The 22,568-nt window shown below is 50.9% G+C and overlaps 1 protein-coding gene across 5 annotated transcripts; it reads left to right on the top strand.

Moving 5' to 3' along the window:
- The first annotated feature begins 2,697 nt into the window (after positions 1-2,697).
- Positions 2,698-20,863, top strand: LOC134738688 (uncharacterized). Of its 5 annotated transcripts, XM_063655984.1 has the most exons (3): positions 2,700-2,872; positions 12,380-12,667; positions 17,276-20,863. In XM_063655984.1, the coding sequence occupies exon 3, from the start codon at positions 17,390-17,392 to the stop codon at positions 18,029-18,031; it is 642 nt and encodes a 213-aa protein (XP_063512054.1). In that variant the 5' UTR covers positions 2,700-2,872; positions 12,380-12,667; positions 17,276-17,389; the 3' UTR covers positions 18,032-20,863. The 5 variants fall into 5 exon arrangements, with proteins under 5 accessions (XP_063512056.1, XP_063512054.1, XP_063512058.1 ...); XM_063655986.1 differs by lacking the exon at positions 12,380-12,667 and having other exon boundaries at positions 2,698-2,872; XM_063655988.1 differs by lacking the exons at positions 2,700-2,872; positions 12,380-12,667 and adding an exon at positions 5,111-5,299.
- The last annotated feature ends 1,705 nt before the right edge of the window (positions 20,864-22,568 follow it).

Consider the following 22,568-nt stretch of genomic DNA (forward strand, 5'->3'; position numbering starts at 1 on the left):
GAAAACCTGGCTTGGGTCAGGCACAGGACCCCCACCCACCGAATCCCAGGTGTTCTTTGATTTCCCTTGGCATTGACCGAAGGGTCACTTGTTCCCGCCTTCCACTGGCCCATACCTGGACACCACCGTTTGTTTCGCCGTCTCCCGATATGCCTCCGGTGACACACATTCTCACCATGTGCTGTGGGATACGCCAGTGCCACGCGTGGTCTCATGGTCTCCACCTCGGATTCGGCCCTGTTCCTGCCCGCACGTGTCCTGTAAAGCGCAGTCGGCTTTCCGGAGCCCCATGGCTTTTAGAAGCGGGGCAGGCCCCTGCTCTTTCGAAGGAGGAGGGAGGCAGAGGGCTGTTGGATCAGTGAATGTTCAGTTGACGCTGCCCCTTGAGACCTATGGGATCATTCTGTGCTGCAGCGAGGCCCTGCCTGCCTCACCAGATGTGGTGAGCCCATCCTATCTCACTGGGAGGGGGCCCAAATCGGATCTGAACGGGAGTCCCCAGAACACAGCACGCGTCCTGAAGCTCCCCTTCCCTAGGTGGAAGTCGGCTCAAGGGGATCCTGAGGGCGGACTGCTGGGGGGTTTGTCCCTGGGACAGTGAACCGGCGGCCCCCTCTGCCACGGCGTCCCAAGCTGGACCCCGTATCCACACGCCGCCACGGCTGCAGCGGGAGCCTCGCTGCAGCCGCGCAGAGGGGGCATTATTTAAAGGGGACGCAGCCTGACTGCCAGGAGCGGAGCGCTAGTCGGTCCAGCCAATGCGCATGCGCGAGGCGCGAGCGGCTTCTGCCGTCACAGTGCTTCCCACGGTTGTCTTAGAAACCGGTCGCTGAGGCTCGGCAAATCAGGAGCCCTCCGCGGCAGTGCTTGGGTGGCGGGGCTCTGAGGCTCCGGCCTGACATCTCTACGGGGTCGACGGGAACGTCTCCTGTTGGCAGGATTCGCAAAGGGCCGACCAGGATGAGGAAACCCCAGGCGGAGTCCGGGGGAAGCATCACGGCATTCCAGCCTCAGGCCTGCCCGGACGCTGTTGGGGTGAGTCTCCGCAAAAGTCGTGCCGCCGTCATCTCGAGGACAGGTCGGCCTGCGTGCCCCTGGGCTGTTCTCTCACCCGAGGGTCGTTCTCGTCGACAGCAGAACCCCGCAGCCTCAGAGGTTGCCTGGAGGGGTGTGTTTCAATGCCTCTGCTGTATGACTCTCTGTGTGTGTGTGTGTGTGTGTGTGTGTGTGTGTGTGTGTGTGTGTGTCTCCCATTCTCTCTTCTCTCTCTGTCTCTCTGTCTCTGTGTCTTTCTTTCCCTCTCTCTGTCGGTTAGTGTGTGTGTGCCCTTGTGCAAAGATGACTTCCCAGTGCGTCAGGGACACACTTCCTGCAGATCCGTGTCATGATTGTATCTCTCTCCAAGCGTCTTTCTGCTTCATTGGGCAGGTCTCATGACCCTGGATTTCTTGGCTTCCATACGTGTCTCAGACAGGGAAGCTTCCTTGTTCTCCAGGTTTCTCCTCATGGGTGGGTGGATTGCCTAGAATGAGCGCTAGGCGACCGTGACTGGCGTTGTCTTCTAGGATAGGTGCTGTCGCATTTCCTCTGCACTTTCTGTCTCATTGTTGAGGGACATCCTCTCCTCTGCTCCTGTTCGGACTGACTCCCTTGATGTTGTGGCCGAAACGAATGTCAGGGAACCAGAGGGACTGGGCTGGGGCTGGGGCTGGGGCTGGGGCTGGGGCTGGGGCTGGGGCTGGGTGCAGGGGAAGTTGTGTCAGGGCTACCAGGGAGGAGGAGGGTTGCGGGTGGGGCGAATTCTGCAGAAACTTCTTTGCTCCTCTGATAGGCATTTGAATACCTGGCTTGGGTCAGGCACAGGGCCCCCACCCACCGAATCCCAGGTGTTTTTTGATTTCCCTTGGCATTGACCGAATGGTCACTTGTTCCCCCCTTCCACTGGCACATACCTGGACACCACCGTTTGTTTCGCCGTCTCCCGATATGCCCCCGGTGACACACATTCACACCATGTGCTGTGGGATACGCCAGTGCCACGCGTGGTCACATGGTCTCCACCTCGGATTCGCCCCTGTTCCTGCCCGCACGTGTCCTGTAAAGCGGGTTCGGCTTTCCGGAGCCCCAGGGCTTATAGAAGCGGGGCAGGCCATTGCTCTTTCGAAGGAGGAGGGAGGCAGAGGGCTGATGGATCAGTGAAGTTTCAGCTCACGCTGCGCCTTGAGACCTATGGGATCATTCTGTGCTGCAGCGGGGCCCTGCCTGCCTCACCAGATGTGATGAGCCCATCCTATCTCACTGGGAGGGGGACAAAATCGGATATGAACGGGAGTCTCCAGAACACAGCAGGCGTCCTGAAGCTCCCCTTCCCTCGGTGGAAGTCGGCTCAAGGGGATCCTGAGGGCGGGACTGCTGAGGGTTTGGCCCTGGGACAGGGAACCGGCGGCCCCCTCTCCCACGGCGTCCCAAGATGGACCCCGTATCCACACGCCGCCGCGGCTGCAGCGGGAGCCTCGCTGCAGCCCTGCAGAGGGTTCATTATTTAAAGGGGACGCAGCCTGACTGCCAGGAGCGGAGCGCGATTCGATCCAGCCAATGCGCATGCGCGAGGCGCGAGCGGCTCCTGCCGTCACAGTGCTTCCCACGGTTGTCTTAGAAACCGGTCCCTGAGGCTCGGCAAAGCAGGAGCCCTCCGCGGCAGTGCTTGGGTGGCGGGGCTCTGAGGCTCCGGCCTGACATCTCTACGGGGTCCACGGGAACGTCTCCGGATACCAGGAGTCGCAAAGGGCCGACCAGGATGTGGAAACCCCAGGCGGAGTCCGGGGGAAGCAGCACGGCATCACAGCCTCAGGCCTGCCCGGACGCTGTTGGGGTGAGTCTCCCCAAAAGTCGTGCCGCCGTCATCTCGAGGACAGGTCGGCCTGCGTGCCCCTGGGCTGTTCTCTCACCCGAGGGTCGTTCTCATCGAGAGCAGAACCCCGCAGCCTCAGGGGTTGCCTGGAGGGGTGTGTTTCAATGCCTTTGCTGGATGACTCTGTGTGTGTGTGTGTGTGTGTGTGTGTGTGTGTTTGTGTCCCATTCTCTCTTCTCTCTCTGTCTCTCAGTCTCTGTGTCTTTGTTTCCCTCTCTCTGTCGGTTAGTGTGTGTGTGCCCTTGTGCGTGTGTGTCTTTGGACGAATGTGCCCTGTGCACCACAAAGCGATTTCTGGCATGTCGGCCTCTCTTTGCTGAGCCTCTTTCTGCGTCTCTGCCTGGGTCATGAGGCCGGCTGTCAATCGTTTTCGCCGCCGCGGATCCGCTTTGGGTGTGTGAAGGCCTGGCCCACGTGAGGAAATGCATCGGTCCCGGAGCAATTGAAATCTCATGCGCATCATGAGCTGCCTCTTTTCTAAGATCAAGATGACCACACAGCAACCAAGGAAAAGAGCCCCACAGGAGCTCTTTGTCCTCAGTAGGGGAGCAGAACCACATCAGAGAAGATGGTTGTATCTTTTCACGGCTCTTCTCTGAGGAATGAAGCCACACCACGATACCGTGTAGAAGAAGAAGCCGGGAATGGGAGAGGGCAACAATCCCTGTCCCTGGAATGCTGGCCTCTCTGGACAAGCCACCCTTTTGGAACCCCTCCACTTATGCCCCTGGCGGTGGCACGGCGCTGTATCCTGCCGGGGCTCTGGCCTCTGCTCTATCCTTCCTCTTGCTCTGCCTCAAGTGTTTCTCAGGGGCCTGGATGCCTCTCGCTCTGGCCAAATGTGTTCAACAAAGATGACTTCCCAGTGCGTCAGGGACACACTTCCTGCAGATCCGTGTCATGATTGTATCTCTCTCCAAACGTCTTTCTGCTTCATTGGGCAGGTCTCATGACCCTGGATTTCTTGGCTTCCATACGTGTCTCAGACCGGGAAGCTTCCTTGTTCTCCAGGTTTCTCCTCATGGGTGGGTGGATTGCCTAGAATGAGCGCTAGGCGAGCGTGACTGGCCTTGTCTTCTAGGACAGGTGGTGTCGCATTTCCTCTGCACTTCCTGTCTCATTCTTGAGGGACCTCCTGTCCTCTGCTCCTGGGTGGACTGACTCCCTTGATGTTGTGGCCGAAACGAATGTCAGGGAACCAGAGGGACTGGGCTGGGGCTGGGGCTGGGGCTGGGGCTGGGGCTGGGGCTGGGGCTGGGTGCAGGGGAAGTTGCGTCAGGGCTACCAGGGAGGAGGAGGGTTGGGTGTGGGGCGAATTCTGCAGAAACTTCTTTGCTCCTCTGATAGGCATTTGAAAACCTGGCTTGGGTCAGGCACAGGACCCCCACCCACGGAATCCCAGGTGTTCTTTGATTTCCCTTGGCATTGACCGAAGGGTCACTTGTTCCCGCCTTCCACTGGCCCATACCTGGACACCACCGTTTGTTTCGCCGTCTCCCGATATGCCTCCGGTGACACACATTCACACCATGTGCTGTGGGATACGCCAGTGCCACGCGTGGTCTCATGGTCTCCACCTCGGATTCGCCCCTGTTCCTGCCCGCACGTGTCCTGTAAAGCGCGGTTGGCTTTCCGCAGCCCCAGGGCTTTTAGAAGCGGGGCAGGCCCCTGCTCTTTCGAAGGAGGAGGGAGGCAGACGGCTGTTGGATCAGTGAAGGTTCAGTTGACGCTGCGCCTTGAGACCTATGGGATCATTCTGTCCTGCAGCGAGGCCCTGCCTGCCTCACCAGATGTGGTGAGCCCATCCTATCTCACTGGGAGGGGGCCCAAATCGGATCTGAACGGGAGTCCCCAGAACACAGCACGCGTCCTGAAGCTCCCCTTCCCTCGGTGGAAGTCGGCTCAAGGGGATCCTGAGGGCGGACTGCTGGGGGGTTTGTCCCTGGGACAGTGAACCGGCGGCCCCCTCTGCCACGGCGTCGCAAGCTGTACCCCGTATCCACACGCCGCCACGTCTGCAGCGGGAGCCTCGCTTTAGCCGCGCAGAGGGGGCATTATTTAAAGGGGACGCAGCCTGACTGCCAGGAGTGGAGCGCTAGTCGGTCCAGCCAATGCGCATGCGCGAGGCGCGAGCGGCTTCTGCCGTCACAGTGCTTCCCACGGTTGTCTTCGAAACCGGTCCCTGAGGCTCGGCAAAGCAGGAGCCCTCCGCGGCAGTGCTTGGGTGGCGGGGCTCTGAGGCTCCGGCCTGACATCTCTACGGGGTCGACGGGAACGTCTCCGGTTGGCAGGATTCGCAAAGGGCCGACCAGGATGAGGAAACCCCAGGCGGAGTCCGGGGGAAGCAGCACGGCATTCCAGCCTCAGGCCTGCCCGGATGCTGTTGGGGTGAGTCTCCCGAAAAGTCGTGCCGCCGTCATCTCGAGGACAGGTCGGCCTGCGTGCCCCTGGGCTGTTCTCTGAACCGAGGGTCGTTCTCGTCGACAGCAGAACCCCGCAGCCTCAGAGGTTGCCTGGAGGGGTGTGTTTCAATGCCTCTGCTGTATGACTCTGTGTGTGTGTGTGTCTGTGTGTGTGTGTGTGTGTGTGTGTGTGTGTGTGTGTGTGTGTGTCTCCCATTCTCTCTTCTCTCTCTGTCTCTCAGTCTCTGTGTCTTTCTTTCCCTCTCTCTGTCGGTTAGTGTGTGTGTGCCCTTGTGCAAAGATGACTTCCCAGTGCGTCAGGGACACACTTCCTGCAGATCCGTGTCATGATTGTATCTCTCTCCAAGCGTCTTTCTGCTTCATTGGGCAGGTCACATGACCCTGGATTTCTTGGCTTCCATACGTGTCTCAGACAGGGAAGCTTCCTTGTTCTCCAGGTTTCTCCTCATGGGTGGGTGGATTGCCTAGAATGAGCGCTAGGCGACCGTGACTGGCGTTGTCTTCTAGGATACGTGGTGTCGCATTTCCTCTGCACTTTCTGTCTCGTTGTTGAGGGACATCCTCTCCTCTGCTCCTGTTCGGACTGACTCCCTTGATCTTGTGGCCGAAACGAATGTCAGGGAACCAGAGGGACTGGGCTGGGGCTGGGGCTGGGGCTGGGGCTGTGGCTGGGGCTGGGGCTGGGGCTGGGGCTGGGTGCAGGGGAAGTTGTGTCAGGGCTACCAGGGAGGAGGAGGGTTGCGGGTGGGGCGAATTCTGCAGAAACTTCTTTGCTCCTCTGATAGGCATTTGAAAACCTGGCTTGAGTCAGGCACAGGGCCCCCACCCACCGAATCCCAGGTGTTTTTTGATTTCCCTTGGCATTGACCGAATGGTCACTTGTTCCCCCCTTCCACTGGCACATACCTGGACACCACCGTTTGTTTCGCCGTCTCCCGATACGCCCCCGGTGACACACATTCACACCATGTGCTGTGGGATACGCCAGTGCCACGCGTGGTCACATGGTCTCCACCTCGGATTCGCCCCTGTTCCTGCCCGCACGTGTCCTGTAAAGCGCGGTCGGCTTTCCGGAGCCCCAGGGCTTATAGAAGCGGGGCAGGCCATTGCTCTTTCGAAGGAGGAGGGAGGCAGAGGGCTGATGGATCAGTGAAGTTTCAGCTGACGCTGCGCCTTGAGACCTATGGGATCATTCTGTGCTGCAGCGAGGCCCTGCCTGCCTCACCAGATGTGATGAGCCCATCCTATCTCACTGGGAGGGGGACAAAATCGGATCTGAACGGGAGTCCCCAGAACACAGCAGGCGTCCTGAAGCTCCCCTTCCCTCGGTGGAAGTCGGCTCAAGGGGATCCTGAGGGCGGGACTGCTGGGGGTTTGGCCCTGGGACAGGGAACCGGCGGCCCCCTCTCCCACGGCGTCCCAAGCTGGACCCCGTATCCACACGCCGCCGCGGCTGCAGCGGGAGCCTCGCTGCAGCCCTGCAGAGGGTTCATTATTTAAAGGGGACGCAGCCTGACTGCCAGGAGCGGAGCGCGATTCGATCCAGCCAATGCGCATGCGCGAGGCGCGAGCGGCTCCTGCTGTCACAGTGCTTCCCACGGTTGTCTTAGAAACCGGTCCCTGAGGCTCGGCAAAGCAGGAGCCCTCCGCGGCAGTGCTTGGGTGGCGGGGCTCTGAGGCTCCGGCCTGACATCTCTACGGGGTCTACGGGAACGTCTCCGGATACCAGGAGTCGCAAAGGGCCGACCAGGATGTGGAAACCCCAGGCGGAGTCCGGGGGAAGCAGCACGGCATCACAGCCTCAGGCCTGCCCGGACGCTGTTGGGGTGAGTCTCCCCAAAAGTCGTGCCGCCGTCATCTCGAGGACAGGTCGGCCTGCGTGCCCCTGGGCTGTTCTCTCACCCGAGGGTCGTTCTCGTCGAGAGCAGAACCCCGCAGCCTCAGGCGTTGCCTGGAGGGGTGTGTTTCAATGCCTTTGCTGGATGACTCTGTGTGTGTGTGTGTGTGTGTGTGTGTGTGTGTGTGTGTGTGTCCCATTCTCTCTTCTCTCTCTGTCTCTCAGTCTCTGTGTCTTTCTTTCCCTCTCTCTGTCGGTTAGTGTGTGTGTGCCCTTGTGCGTGTGTGTCTTTGGACGAATGTGCCCTGTGCACCACAAAGCGATTTCTGACATGTCGGCCTGTCTTTGCTGAGCCTCTTTCTGCGTCTCTGCCTGGGTCATGAGGCCGGTTGTCAATCGTTTTCGCCGCCGCGGATCCGCTTTGGGTGTGTGAAGGCCTGGCCCACGTGAGGAGATGCATCGGTCCCGGAGCAATTGAAATCTCATGCCCATCATGAGCTGCCTCTTTTCTAAGATCAAGATGACCACACAGCAACCAAGGAAAAGAGCCCCACAGGAGCTCTTTGTCCTGCAGTAGGGGAGCAGAACCACATCAGAGAAGATGGTTGTATCTTTTCACGGCTCTTCTCTGAGGAATGAAGCCACACCACGATACCGTGTAGAAGAAGAAGCCGGGAATGGGAGATGGCAACAATCCCTGTCCCTGGAATGCTGGCCTCTCTGGACAAGCCACCTTTTTGGAACCCCTCCCCTTATGCCCCTGGCGGTGGCACGGCGCTGTATCCTGCCGGGGCTCTGGCCTCTGCTCTATCCTTCCTCTTGCTCTGCCTCACGTGTTTCTCAGGGGCCTGGATGCCTCTCGCTCTGGCCAAATGTCTTCAACAAAGATGACTTCCCAGTGCGTCAGGGACACACTTCCTGCAGATCCGTGTCATGATTGTGTCTCTCTCCAAACGTCTTTCTGCTTCATTGGGCAGGTCTCATGACCCTGGATTTCTTGGCTTCCATACGTGTCTCAGACCGGGAAGCTTCCTTGTTCTCCAGGTTTCTCCTCATGGGTGGGTGGATTGCCTAGAATGAGCGCTAGGCGAGCGTGACTGGCCTTGTCTTCTAGGACAGGTGGTGTCGCATTTCCTCTGTACTTCCTGTCTCATTCTTGAGGGACCTCCTGTCCTCTGCTCCTGGGTGGACTGACTCCCTTGATGTTGTGGCCGAAACGAATGTCAGGGAACCAGAGGGACTGGGCTGGGGCTGTGGCTGGGGCTGGGTCTGGGGCTGGGGCTGGGTGCAGGGGAAGTTGCGTCAGGGCTACCAGGGAGGAGGAGGGTTGGGTGTGGGGCGAATTCTGCAGAAACTTCTTTGCTCCTCTGATAGGCATTTGAAAACCTGGCTTGGGTCAGGCACAGGACCCCCACCCACGGAATCCCAGGTGTTCTTTGATTTCCCTTGGCACTGACCGAAGGGTCACTTGTTCCCGCCTTCCACTGGCCCATACCTGGACACCACCGTTTGTTTCGCCGTCTCCCGATATGCCTCCGGTGACACACATTCACACCATGTGCTGTGGGATACGCCAGTGCCACGCGTGGTCTCATGGTCTCCACCTCGGATTCGCCCCTGTTCCTGCCCGCACGTGTCCTGTAAAGCGCGGTCGGCTTTCCGGAGCCCCAAGGCTTTTAGAAGCGGGGCAGGCCCCTGCTCTTTCGAAGGAGGAGGGAGGCAGAGGGCTGATGGATCAGTGAAGTTTCAGCTGACGCTGCGCCTTGAGACCTATGGGATCATTCTGTGCTGCAGCGAGGCCCTGCCTGCCTCACCAGATGTGATGAGCCCATCCTATCTCACTGGGAGGGGGCCAAAATCGGATCTGCGCTTGTGCCGTTTGATTAATATTTCTATGTAAATACTTTGATAATAAGCTACATTGAGGGTGGGTGCGGTGGCTCTCACCTCTAATCCCAGTTCTTTGGGAGGCTGAGGTGAGGCCAGCGGATCACGAAGTCAGGCGATGAAGACCATCCTGGCCAACACGGTGAAACACTGTCTCTTCAAATATACAGAGATTGAGCCAGGTGAGGCCAGGCTCTGGCTCATGCCTGTAATTCCACACTTTGGGAGGCTAAGGAGGGTTCATCACCTAAGGTCAGGAGTTCGAGACCAGTCTTCCCAATATGGCAAAACACTGTTTCTACTAAAAATACAAAAAATTAGCCTTGTATGGTGACATACACCTGTAATCCCAGCTACTCTGGAGGCTGAGGCAGAAGAATCTCTTGAACCCAGGAGGCGGAGGTTGCATAGAACTGAGATCATGCCACTGCACCGTCTGGCCTGGGTGAGAAGAATTAAACTCTGTGGAAAAAAAAAAAAAAAAACCTGATGTGTACTAAAAATACAAAAATTAGACCCTGAAGTTCACGTCCAAATGAGAAAGACATTGTTTGGCTCAGATAGTCTGACACTAAGGAATAGTGCAGATTGGACAAGCGAGGTGACTGACACCTGTAATCCCAGCACTGTGAGAGGCCATGGCTGATGGATCACCTGAGGTCAGGAGTTGGAGACCAGCCTGACCAACATCGTGAAACTCCATCTCTACTAAAAAAAGTACATGAAAATCAGCTGGCTATGGTGGTGCATGCCTGTAAATCCCAGCTACTCAGGAGGCTGAGGCAGGAGACTCACTTGAACCCGGGTGGCAGAGGTTGCGGTGAGCGGAGATCGCACCACTGCACTCCAGCCTGGGCAACAAGAGTGATACTCTGTCTCAAAAAATAGAATAGTGCAGAGTAAAAGCAGATTTATGTATGTATGTATGTATATATGTATGTATGTATGTATGTATGTATTTTCAGAGAAGCAGGGAATCTGGAATTTTGGGTGAAATGTCTGTTTCCAGAAGCTGAAAATGCTCTCAAATGGAAAATTCAGGCTAGCCTCTATCAAGCTTCTCCTTGTTCTATGTGTGAATAGCATGGGACAGAGGGAACAGCTTGAGCCAAGGCAGGATGGTGGGATGGGACAGATGGCCAGGGCTGCTGCACTGGTGCGGTAGTGGAGAATTTGGCTGCAAATGCAGGTGGGAGCAGACCATGAAGAGTCTCAAACACAGACCTGAGGACTCTGACCTTTATCCTGGGGGCGACAGGAAACCATGTTATGTGAAGGAACAAGGCTGTTTCTCCCTCAGCACTAGCGCAAGCAAAGGCCAGGGAGGCCCTCAGTGGAAGCTTGCTGCTGGATTTGTTCATGTGCCCTTTCTCCTGCCTGCAGTAGGGTCAGAATGGCCTGGGGCACTGCACACATCCTGCCAGGAATAGAAGGCCCCACAGCTATAGCACCTCTCTTCCCTTTAGATCTTTGGAAGGATGAGCAGATTATTCAGCCTCTCTGAGCCTCAGTTTTCTCATCCATAAAATGAGGACAGTATAGAAACCTCGCAGGTCACAAGGATGTTATGAAATCAGGTGAGCACAGCATAGCGGGTGTATTTTTGGGTCCTATTATTACTTGTGAACCAAGTTGCCTTGTAGAAAAGGCACAGGCTCAGAGGACCTGTGTTTCAATCCCACTATGCTCCTGTAATGCCCACCTCTCAGGGATGATGGAAAGATTGAATTCACGGAGATGATGCTTGTGCAACATCTGATACCCAGCAGATGCCTTACAACCTAACCTACCACCCACCTGAGCAAGTACAAGCAGTCGTGCTTCTCCTACAAGCACTGGGGATGCTGCCAACCACCCACCTTAGAACACTGCTCATCCTCCCTCTCTGCAGGGGGCATTTTGTAGGCCTCAGTCGCTGGGCTTGTTGTCCTCTCACCTGCCTCTCAGCACGGGGCACAGAGCACACATTCTTCACCTTTGCAAGAAGCTTCTCTATGCATCCCTGCCCCCAGCCTTGCTGAGTGCATTCACCTATTGTCTTATTTATAATCAGGATAGAGTTGCTCCTTACTGTGTAGATGAGGAAATGGAGACCTAGAAAGGGAAGGAAAGACCAACACCCTGAGCATCTGCAATGTGCCTGAGGCAATGTACCCATTAGCTCTGCTTCACAGCAGCCCAAGAGGGAGGTATTATTCTTCCCCTGTGTAAATGTGGGTGTTGAGGCTCAGAGAAGGGCAGTGACTTGTCCAAGGTCACATAGCAAGCAACCGTCAGTGGCTGAGGGCAAACCCAGGTATTTCTGACTTCAGAGTGTGGGATTTAGAACAAACATTTGCAACATGAGGTTGACAGATCCATCCCCCAGTGCTGTTCCAAGGACCAGATGGGGTCATAAGTGTGTGAGTACCTGACATGGTGCCCAAGGACTGGGAGTAGAAGCAGAATCCCATCCACCTCCACCTAATCATACAGAGAAAAGAGACAGGAGCCCAGGGAGGGCTGTGCTGTGCCCAAGCTGTCAGCAAGCAGTAGGCAGAGCCCAGGCCCATGCTTTCCCATGCCAACCCCTTCCCAGTTCAGGGCAAGGCCACCTCTCCAGGGCCTTTCCCTCCCCTAGAGAGGAAATGCCCCAAGTTCCTCTGACCAGACAGGAGAGTGAATGAGAGCATAAAATTCCACCTCAGCACACACACCTGGAGCCTGAGGCTGAAAGCTGGAATCCCAGACTTTGACACTCAAGAAGCCACCTGCACACTCTTTCAGCACCTCCACCTGGGACCTTCATGAGCACCTTGCTTCCCTCCCAGGGGAGAGGGGGTGTCCCCGAGACACTGGGGCCCTTAGAAGGCACTATGTGTTGGCAGTGACTGCAGCAGCGTGGTGGGATTCCGGGTGGTGTAGGAAGCAGGGGAAGCAGATCACAACACTCAGGATGGCCAGAGCTGAAGGCATCAGAGTCCTCTGCCCTTGCTCTGCAAAAAAAAAAACCCACGGCATATTCCCCTCCCACTCCACACCTCCCACGGTCAGCAGTCGGTCCCAGAGGAGGAGCAGCGAGGCCTTAGGAGGACGGCAACCACTGCTGGCAAGGCATTGGTGTTCTCCTGTTGAACTGCACAGGTTGTCAGCATGAGACAATGTCGCTCTGTGACCATGATGGGTCAAGACAAAGCAAGGTCACTTGGTAGCTATCATGGCTCATCTCATGCAAAACATGGACAAAAGTGACCTCACACCCCCTCCTCTGTGTCTATGTCATGACCACTACCTCTTTGTCAATTGCAGCGTTAGCTTTGGTCTTGTCTTCCTTCCTTCTAGGTAAGATTGGGGAAGATGCCATGTGATAGAATCCACCCTGCCTCTGACAGCATCCAACCTGGAGCAAAGGCGTCTTTCAACCCTCCCGCAAGCTCCCAATACAAGCCCAAATTCTGGAACAAGTCCTTTCCAACACCTCCTTCAGAGAAGCTCCCTGGCTCCAGGCAGTGCTTACTCCCCTCCCTGCAGCAGGAAGCCCAGCTTGCAAGCTGCAGGTGTGCTCCAGGTGGTCACTGGATGCAGGGTATTGACAGATGGATCCTATCGATATGCCCACTGCATAACCATGTAAGCACATCATCCCCCACTTGCACATGAGGAAACAGAGGTCCACAGGATGGAGAAGGGAAGACATAATTTGTCCTTCAAATGAGATACTGGTGAGATGTGAGAGGCAGCACCCCTCATAACTCAGTGAGGCAGTGGGCACACCAGGACCCTCCCAGGCAGATCAGGTGTGTGGTCGCCCACATTGCATAGCATGGACAGGAGTTCGGGAGACCATACATGGGTCTCGCCACCTCTCCACTGGCCCGACCTCCCTGCAGACCCCCAGGACTGGGTTAGCATCTGCTTGCTGGCAGGCCTGGCCACCAGAGGTCTTTGCTTATGTCTAAGGTCCCTGTAGTTGTGGTTCACAGGATGGGGGCTGCTCCTGAGATTCAGCACCACACAGGCACTGCACAGCACTGTGCCATGGTGGTGGGCACTCACTTTCCAGATAGGGCCCATGTTGCCAGCAGGCATGATGCCTCATTTACCCTACCCTGAGTGCAATAGGTCGTTTTATAGAAAAAAACTTGGGCCAGGCGCGGTGGCTCACACCTGTAATCCCAGCACTTTAGGAGGCCAAGGTGGGTGGATCACAAGGTCAGGAGCTCAAGACCAGCCTGGCAAATATAGTGAAACATTGTCTCTATGAAAAATACAAAAATTAGCCAGATGTGGTGGTGGGTCCCTGTAGTCCCAGCTACTCCGGAGGCTGAGGCAGGAGAATCACTTGAACCCAGGAGGCAGAGGTTGCGGTGAGCCAAGATCATGCCACTGCACTCCAGCCTAGGCAACAGAGCAAGACTCCATCTCAAAAAAAAAAAAAAAGAAAGAAAGAAAAGAAAAGGAAAAGTATTTGTAGATGAATGAAGGTGACTCCTTTGAATATTGGAAATGATTTTATTTTAGCCATTGGTCTGGCACTCATTCTGATGGGGTGACATGTGTCCCTGCCTTAGTCAGCAGAGCACAGGAGTGTGCTACACCTCCCCTCATCTGAAGATTCAGCCCACGAGCAGGAACGCCTGTCTTTGTGTCACACCAACAGAGAGGATGTGTCTGGTTTCACCACTCACTGCAGAGGCAGAAACTACCCAGAAAGAAGAGATAGTCTGTTCCCAGGAGTGGGTCCTTTTGACGCAGCATGGGGGTCATCTCCCTTCCTTGGCCGGGACCCCCAACCTGAACACAGAGGCAGAGAACATGTGAAGGGCTCCCATTCGCAGGTGGCCCAGGGTGCAAGCTCTGAGTCTGTGGTCCTGGTCACTGCCCTTTTCTCCACAGCATGGCTGCCACCATCCTGGGCTGGGGCACAGAGGGGCTTTGCAGAGATCAGCATAACAAAAGCATCAGTGAGATGCTGCAATAGCAAACCGTGATACCTTCGTGGGCTGCCAAGGCAGCCTAAGCTATTTGTTGCTGCACTCAGTGTCCCCAGACAGCTGTGTGGCAGTCACTGCCTCTGGTGTGTCTCTTTTACTTCTCTTCTCCTGCCTGAGCTTCTGCTCTGAACTCTGTCTCTAACTTACAAGAAATCAAGCTCACTGGATTCTGAGCTCTTCAGGGTCAAGGACTGTGTCAGTAGTTCATGTCTCTTTCTAGAGATCACAGCTTAGTATCTGGCACAGAGCAGATACTCAGCCAATGCCAAATGATTCATTTGCCGGAAAGCTGAATTTCATCCATAATCCTAGGGCGTTTTACCAGGCTTTGTAAATACATACAGGCCATTTAGAAATTTGAATGTCAAAGAGTAAAGGAGCTGAGAAAGTAAACATTGGAGAAGCGTTGGCGGGGGGGTGGTATTATTTGCAAAATATTCCTGGATCCTTGTGAGTACTATAAACCCTTGATGAGCACGGATTCTGGGTCAGGCCAGACACTCAGCTGGACCCAGGAGATACTGAGGTGAGTAAAGCCAAAATGCCTCCCTTCAGCAGGAGGCAGGCAGTCACACCAAAGTGATAAAGGCACAAAACCCAGAGGCTGCAGAGGAGCAAGGACTACCTTGTTCCTGGACTGTGTGACCTCAGGGAGGCTTTGAGAGGAGGACATCTGTGCAGGGCTTGAAGGATGAACACAAATTTGCCGAGCAGAAAAGGGAGCCAAGGAAATCCCGATGGAGAACAGCTTGGGTGAGAGTGTGAGCCACGGGACTGAGGGGCACAGGCATGGAACTGGAGGAGCAGAAAGAATGAGGGAGGTCAGCAGAGGTCAGTCACAGAAGGTTTGAATCCTGGTGAGGGAGCAGTGGGTGCTGCACAAGGGACATGGGCCTGGAGGAGATGCAGTTATCTCTGAGTGAAGATGGAGCACGCCATCCACTAGGGAACCACAAGATGCAATAGAAATAAGAACCCTGAGAAACCTGCACAAAGGATGAGGGGCCCAGGGGTGGCACCAAGAAGGTCCCTGTCAGAGGCCAGCTTTGAACGGAGACAGAAAACACTCTTGAGGGTCTCAGCTGCTGCAAACCTCCCCAACAAATCATATTTTACCTTCAAATATTTGCTAAAGAATACTAACTATTGGAAGAGCAATGCTCCATTGATAATAATTCCCTCACTGTACATTTTTTACAATTCTCAAAATGCTGTCCGTCCAGTGTCTCATTGGAACCCCCATATAATCCCATTTTACAAATAGGGAAATGAGGCCCTGTGATGTCACACCGAGGTTTGCAGCAGTTCCAGGATAGAAAATAGGGAGCACTTTCATCTCAGCCCTTGGTATAAGTCTCAAAGTTCCTTTTCTGGGATGGGTTCCTTGAGGCCATCCAGCAGCCCATAGTCCAAGACTTCTTCTTCCTCCTTGGGCTTCTCCACACCTGTTTCCAAAGCCTCCTTCTCCTCCTTTGTTCTCAGGTACCACTACCAGGTGTTGGGCAGGGAGACCTCCTGCTGCTGTCCATCCTAGGGTGTATCCTCCAACATGGGTGCATTGTGGTTCAGCCAGCACCTATACCACCTGAAGCCCAGGGCTCCTGTGGTGGGCCTGAGGTTCCTCCCTATCAAATGGAGATGTGCTGGGGTTGCTTCCTTTGCTGAAGCCCATGTCCAGGTTATCTTCGGGGTGGCGCAGGATACAGGGCTCTGGGGACAGGCCAGAGGGCTGCAGGGGCAAAAACCAAGAGGATGAGGGGATCTCTGAGTCAGACCGCCTGGATCCACATCCCAGAGACTAGCTGCAAGGCCTGGGGAAGACTGGTTCACCTCTCTGGGCATAAGTTTCCTCCCCTGTAAAGTGGGAGGCATAACAGATTCACTCCTACAGTTGTCTCTGAGCTTTACAGCAGGTAATGTGTGCAAAGTACATCGCGTAATGCCTGGCACATGGTAGGTGAGAATAAACAGGGTTACTATGATATCATCATCTGAACTAGGTCACTCATGCACTTCTCCAATGCTTCAGGGTTCCCCTCCATCCCTCACAGGGTAGCAGCAAGTGAAAGGGATGCCCCTGGCCTTGAGGAGCTCACATCTTCTCATTTCCCAGGGGTCTCCATCCAGTATCCACACATGCCTGGCATGCAGCAGGTGCCTCGTCCACATCTGGTGAAAGAGTGGAAAGCAGGTCATTATCATGTATTGTTTGGCACAGAATCTGCAGTAGGGGACAGAGAAGTGAGTGACTGTAGTTGTGCTCACCAGTTCCTGTCCCTGAATTTTCAGGGATCAAGCGGCCTTAGCAAGTCTAGTACCAGGGAGTGGGCACTGTGTGGTGGAGCAGGAGGCAGGTCCTGAGAAAGGCAGTGGGGTGAGGAGAGGAACTCTGCCTTTGAGGTCTGGGAGATCCTCCACCAGGACCTCACCAAAGGCCCCAGGCAGGTCATCCCTCATCCCAGAATCTCTCTATGCGCTTCTGTATAATGGGGCTAGCCTGGAAGAGATACTTGCACAACCATGTTCAGAGCAGCATCATCCACAATAACCAAAAGGTGGAAGCAACCCAAGTGTCCATGGATGGATGGACGGATCAACAAAATGCTGTCTATGCATACAGTGGAATAGTGTTCAGCCTTGAAAAGGAAGGAGATTCTGACACCTGCTGCATCAAGAATGAACATTGAGGACATTAGGTTGAGCAAAATAAGCCAGACCAAGAAGACAAATGCTGTATTATTCCACTTTTCCAAGGCACCTAGAGTAGTCAAATCCATAGAGACAGACATGAAAATGGTGGCTACCAGGTCCTGGGGAGGGTGGTGATTGGGGAGTTGTTTTTAAATGAGTTACAGAATTGTAGTTTTACAAGATGAAAAGCATTCTGGAAATTGGTTGCACAACATTGTTAATGTATTTAATGCCACCGAAATGTAAACTTAAACATAGTTAGACAGTAACTTTTAGTTTATTTTACCACAATTTTTATAATGGGGTAGTTATGCCTGTCTTCTTGTGTTGCTGTAGGATTTCATGAGATAACATATAAGGAACAACCCAGCATGTTGCCTGGCACACAGTAACTGTTCAATAAATCACACCTGGATGTTATTGAAGATAAAGTTACCTGACTTCTCTGAGGCTTGCTCTCTTCAGCTGAAAATTCTCCCAAAATATATTAGATGAGACCCTACTGTATTATACTGGGTTCATAAATACCACTCCCCCTTTTCCCTTCCCACAGAGCGCAAGAATAGAAGACACTTCTCTGCACCCCAAAAGCTCCATGCTGATTGCGAGGAGGAAATGCTGGATGGAGGGGTTCCTGGAACTACTGTGAGGGGTGAGCTTTCCCCAGATGTCTAGAAATGAGGCAGAGGCCCGACATCTTCCACCCCCACTAAGGTTGCCTTGCAGTTCCCAGCTGGCTCTATACTTCCTAGAAACTGCCATTTTTCTGCCTCCATTACCTCATAGCCCAGTCAGCACCATTATCAGCATCACCATGATCGCCATCACCATCCTTACAATCACCAACACTATCATCATCGCCATCACCATTCTTACCCTCACCATTCTCACCATCATCAACACCAGCGTCTTCACCATAACTATCACTATCGTTATCACCACCTTCACCATCACCATCCTCACCATAATAATTATTGTCACCCTCCCCATCCTCAAAATCATCATCATTATCATCATTACCATCACTGTCATCGTCACTATCACCATTCTCACCATCATCATCCTCATCATCATCACCATTATCCTCACCATAACTATCACTGTTATCATCACCACCTTCGCCATCACCATCCTTATCATCACCATCACAATCACCACCATCACCATTCTCACCATCACCATGTTCACCTTTACCATTCTCACCATCATTATCACCTTCATCATCCTCAACATAACTATCACTTCATTATCACCACCTCCACCTTCACCATCACCATCCTCACCATCATCATCACCACCATCACAATGATCCTTGCTACATGGAACCATGCATTCTGGGTAGGAGGGCTCTTGGGTCAGGGCATCTAATACATCTTGTAGGATAGAAACCCAGCCCCTCAGGGTCTCACAGTTGGTGAAGTAACTGCTTCTTGTGAGGTCATGTTCCTCTGGGTGATGTGGGATGTCACAAGACCAATAAATATGAGCTGAAGCCCATCGCATCACTTCTTTTTTTGTAAAATAAGCTCCATCATCAGTAGTAATTGTATGATAGCAGAGAATAAGAACTCAGCAAATGTAAATAATTTGATGCTATGAGAAGCATATGAAGTGGAGTCCATATTTCAATATGCATCTATTCCAGTGAGGGCAATTCTTTACCACTTCCATGAAGGAAGGGAGAAAATATTATTACAACATTACCAGAAATCTGTCTGGTCTAGGCAGGGCAGTTCCTCTTTCCAGGGTCTCAGCATTGCTCATTGTCGGCAGTCAGGGCACTCATCTGGGCAGTGGGCAGCACTGCTGCAGGGAAGTTCATGTTATTGGAAACATGTAGCATCTTCTCCTGCTACCATCGCCACATTGTCCATGAAACCACTGGGCAAAGGATGAGGAATCTGGGAAAAGTTCTCATAACCAGAATATAATCATCCATATCAGGATATCAGCATTCACCCAACACTGCTGTCCAATCAACAGATGCTATAATCTCATCCAAATTTTCTCAGTTGTGCCCTAAATACATTTTTTTTGAACTTTGTAATCCAGGATCCAATCCAGGATTTCCTATTGCATTAATTGTCATGTCTCTTAAGCTCCTTCAACTTCAAACAGTTCCTCTGTTTTGCCCTATTTTTCATAACCTTAAGAGTTTTAAAGAGCATAATTATTTATGAAGGATGTGTTCACCTTTTTCCATCTGATGTGTTTCTACATCCAGACTTAGGTCATGTATCTTTCACAAGAAAACCACAGAAATACTGCTGTGGTCTTCCTAGGACATCACAGCAGGAGGCACATGATCAAGTTTGTGCCAGATTTCTCCACCACAAAGTCATCATTCTTCCAATTGTAATTGAGAAGTATTTCATATGAAGATATTAATTACACATACACATGAATGTATATTTATATGTAAAATATATACAAAATATTATTTCAATGTCTAACCAATATAAAAGTTATTAATTAGATATGTTTAATTTTATTTCCTACTAAGTCTTCAAAATCTGGTGTGTGTTTTACCCTGACAGCACATCTCAGTCCAGCCTCGCCACATTTCAAGTGCTCAATATTCACATGGCTGTGGCTACCATCTTTGTCAGGGCAGCACTAAAGCACTAAAGAACTTCTGCCTTGGAGAAGTTCTAAGCTTTCAAAATGTTTGGCAAATACATTTTATAAAATTCTTCAGAATCCATAAATAGGCAATTACACATTCAGTAAGCCATAGAATCCAACATGACATTAAAAATGAATCCGTCGACAAAAAAGAAGTTAGGCAAAATTTTCTTCAGACCCAATGGGCAAATCAATTATGATTACCTAACATGCCCATCATTATTTGTTAACATCCTTCATTAATACCCCCAAACCCCATCAACAGGTAAATGAACAAATGCATTGAGGCCTGTCTGAAAAATGTCCCAGTTTCTTACCATTCGTACTTCTTTTGCAAGCAGAAAAGACTCAGTATTAGCAAAGACTATTCAGATAGTTTGTTCTTATGCCAGTAGTTGTAATTTCCCGGAGGTGCAATACTTCTCACAAGTACTTTCCTGTTTGGCCATTTTCTGCAGTAATATCCATGCTCCCATTTTCTCTATTCTTTAATTTCTATCCTAGACTTTTCTTTCATCCTATAATTCTTTATCCTAAAAATATTAATTTAAGGATAACATCACAAAGTAGTATATTTCTTCAGATGATACTCCAAATTGATACCTAATATACAGAAATGACTATCATGGACATAACCCACAACATGTGAAATGTATGGCTCATTCTACTGACATTATAAAGGAAAGTTAATGACAACTGAATTTCTAGTCATTTTCCACCCAACAAGTTGCTTATAAAATGGCAAGGAATTGTAGGTATGTACACAGTGGCTATTTTTTGGTGGGTTGTTCAGCAACTCTCCTCTTGAGAGCCCCCTTTTTCTTTGAGGAACATTTCAATGGGCACCAACTGGGCCTGACCCAACCTACCAGCCCCAGCCCCAGAGGTGATCATGCTGCCCAGCTATGGCAAAAGACTCTACCCTTGGATCATGGCAACTGTTTCAGTACTTTTTTTTTTGGAATCATCAGGAAGGACTCTTGCTTTTTCTACCACTGTGGTCTGCAAGGACAAAGTAAAGTGGGTTATTTGTCGTACTATCTCTTGCTACAGAGGGAGAAGAGAGTCATCTTCAGAAGGAAAAAATGAGGCTAAAACAAAAGGAAAAGTGTCAAGAGAAAGAAGGAGAACATTTCTTGATGATTTTATATAAGCCCCTGGGTCCAGCTATGCATGACAGTGACTTGGGTTAAAGCTCTGTCATTTATAGGACCATTGACTTAAATATAAAATAAAGTATTAAAAGCTATGAACTTTTAGATGAAAATACAGAAAAAAAAATCTTTGTAATATTCAATTTATCAAAAATATCTTAGATGAAGCCCCAAAAATCAAATGCACAAGAACAATTAATAAATTGGACCCCATCAAAATTAAGAGCATCTGCTATTTGGAAGATAGTGTTATGAGAACAAAAAAGAAAACTCAAGGGGAAAATGCTGGCAAGTCTCATATCTAATAAGGGATTTGAATCCAGAGTATATAAAGAAACTATTAAAATTTAATAATGAGAAAATAAGCAAAGAAAAAAACCAAAAAGGAAGAAGCAAAAAAAAAAATGTGAACATACACTTTACCAAATATATACACATGGAATGTAAGTACATAAAGAGATACTACATATTATTAGGCATTATGGAACCACAATAAAATACTATTGTACACACATGAAAATGTCTAAAATTTTTAAAGAAGGTCCATACAAAGGGTTGGCAAGAATGTGGAATTCTTATATATTGCTGATAAAAATATAAAATGGTACAACCATTTTGGCAAACATTTTGACAGTCTCTTAAAACTAAACCTAAACCTATTAGCTGTTACACTCGTAATATTTACTCAAAGTTATAAGAACTTACGTACATGAATGTTCATTGCAAATGTATTTGTATAAGTCCAAAGCCGGAAGCAATGCAAAAACCCATCAACAGGCAAATGGATATATAAGTTGTGACCGATCTGCACAATAGAATACTACTCAGTAATAAAATTAATGACCCATTGATGCCTGCAATGTAGCTGAATCTCAAAATAATTATGCTGTGTGAAAGATGCCAGACCCCTCCAAAAAAGGGTCCATACTACACTTCATTTATATAAATGTCTAGACAAGGCAAACTATTTTATAGTGACAGATTGGTGATTGCCAGGGAGAGTGGTAAGGTAGGAAGATACAGAAAGTTTGGGATTATAAAAGGGCAAGGGTAAACTTTTATGAGTGCTGGATATGTTCATTATTTTTATTTTGGTGATGGATTTGCAAGTACATATAAAAAATAACACACAATAGAAGTAGAAATAGTATTTTTGTTTCTTTCTTAATAAAGCACAATTTACTTACTAATGGGATGTGTGTGCCTGCTGGGCACACAGCACAACTTTTCAAATCTTAAAATTGGACTGGATCTCAACCATTGGACCTTATTCCTATTCCACACTGACTTTAGCACAATACTTGCTTTCATCGCGGTAATTAACAACACCCACCTTAAAGGTAAAGAAATGCACTTCTAACTAACTGCTTTTGAAACTATGAACTGCCTCAGGCTAGTAGTTCTTAAGGTCTGCAGCAAATGTTGCTTTGTTTCCCTCAAAAATATACAGCCTGGGCAACATGGCAAAACCCCGTCTCTACTAAAATTACAAAACTTAGCCAGGCATGGTGGTGCATGCCTTACTCAGGGAGGCAGAGGCTGCAGTGAGCCTAGACCTCACCACTCCACTGCAGCCTGGGGGACAGAGTGAGATCCCCATCTCAAATACACACACACACACACACACACACACAAACACACACACACACATATACTCACACGCTATCCGCTGGTGCCCCTGTCAGTTAAACACAACATCTCAGGGCATCTCAGCACACAGTGTGAGAGCCGTGGTCTTAAACACTTCAATTAAAAGTGAAACATCTCTGGCTGGATTTTTAGAATATTCACTTTTTAATGTTTTATATTATATTTATTTTTTATGTTTTAATTAATTTATCTGGATACAAGAATCCAGACATTTGGAAGTAAAACAATGGAAAACATGCCTGCAAACACTAATCAGCACAAAGCTCACGTTGCTATGTTATTATTGACAGTTTAGACTTAAGCCAAGAAATATTGCTAAGATAAAAAGATTTTACGATGTCAGTCACTAGAAAAGTATGCCAATTTTAAATATGTCTAAATATAAAATATCCCTTCAAATTATTTACTACAGAAACT

This window comes from Pongo pygmaeus, chromosome 19 (genome assembly GCF_028885625.2).
Source record: "Pongo pygmaeus isolate AG05252 chromosome 19, NHGRI_mPonPyg2-v2.0_pri, whole genome shotgun sequence".
NCBI classification, from domain to species: Eukaryota; Metazoa; Chordata; class Mammalia; order Primates; family Hominidae; genus Pongo; species Pongo pygmaeus.

Coding starts and splice junctions, on each gene's coding strand:
- LOC134738688 (XM_063655986.1), top strand. CDS start 17,390: ATGTCTAGAAATGAGGCAGAGGCCCGACATCTTCCACCCCCACTAAGG.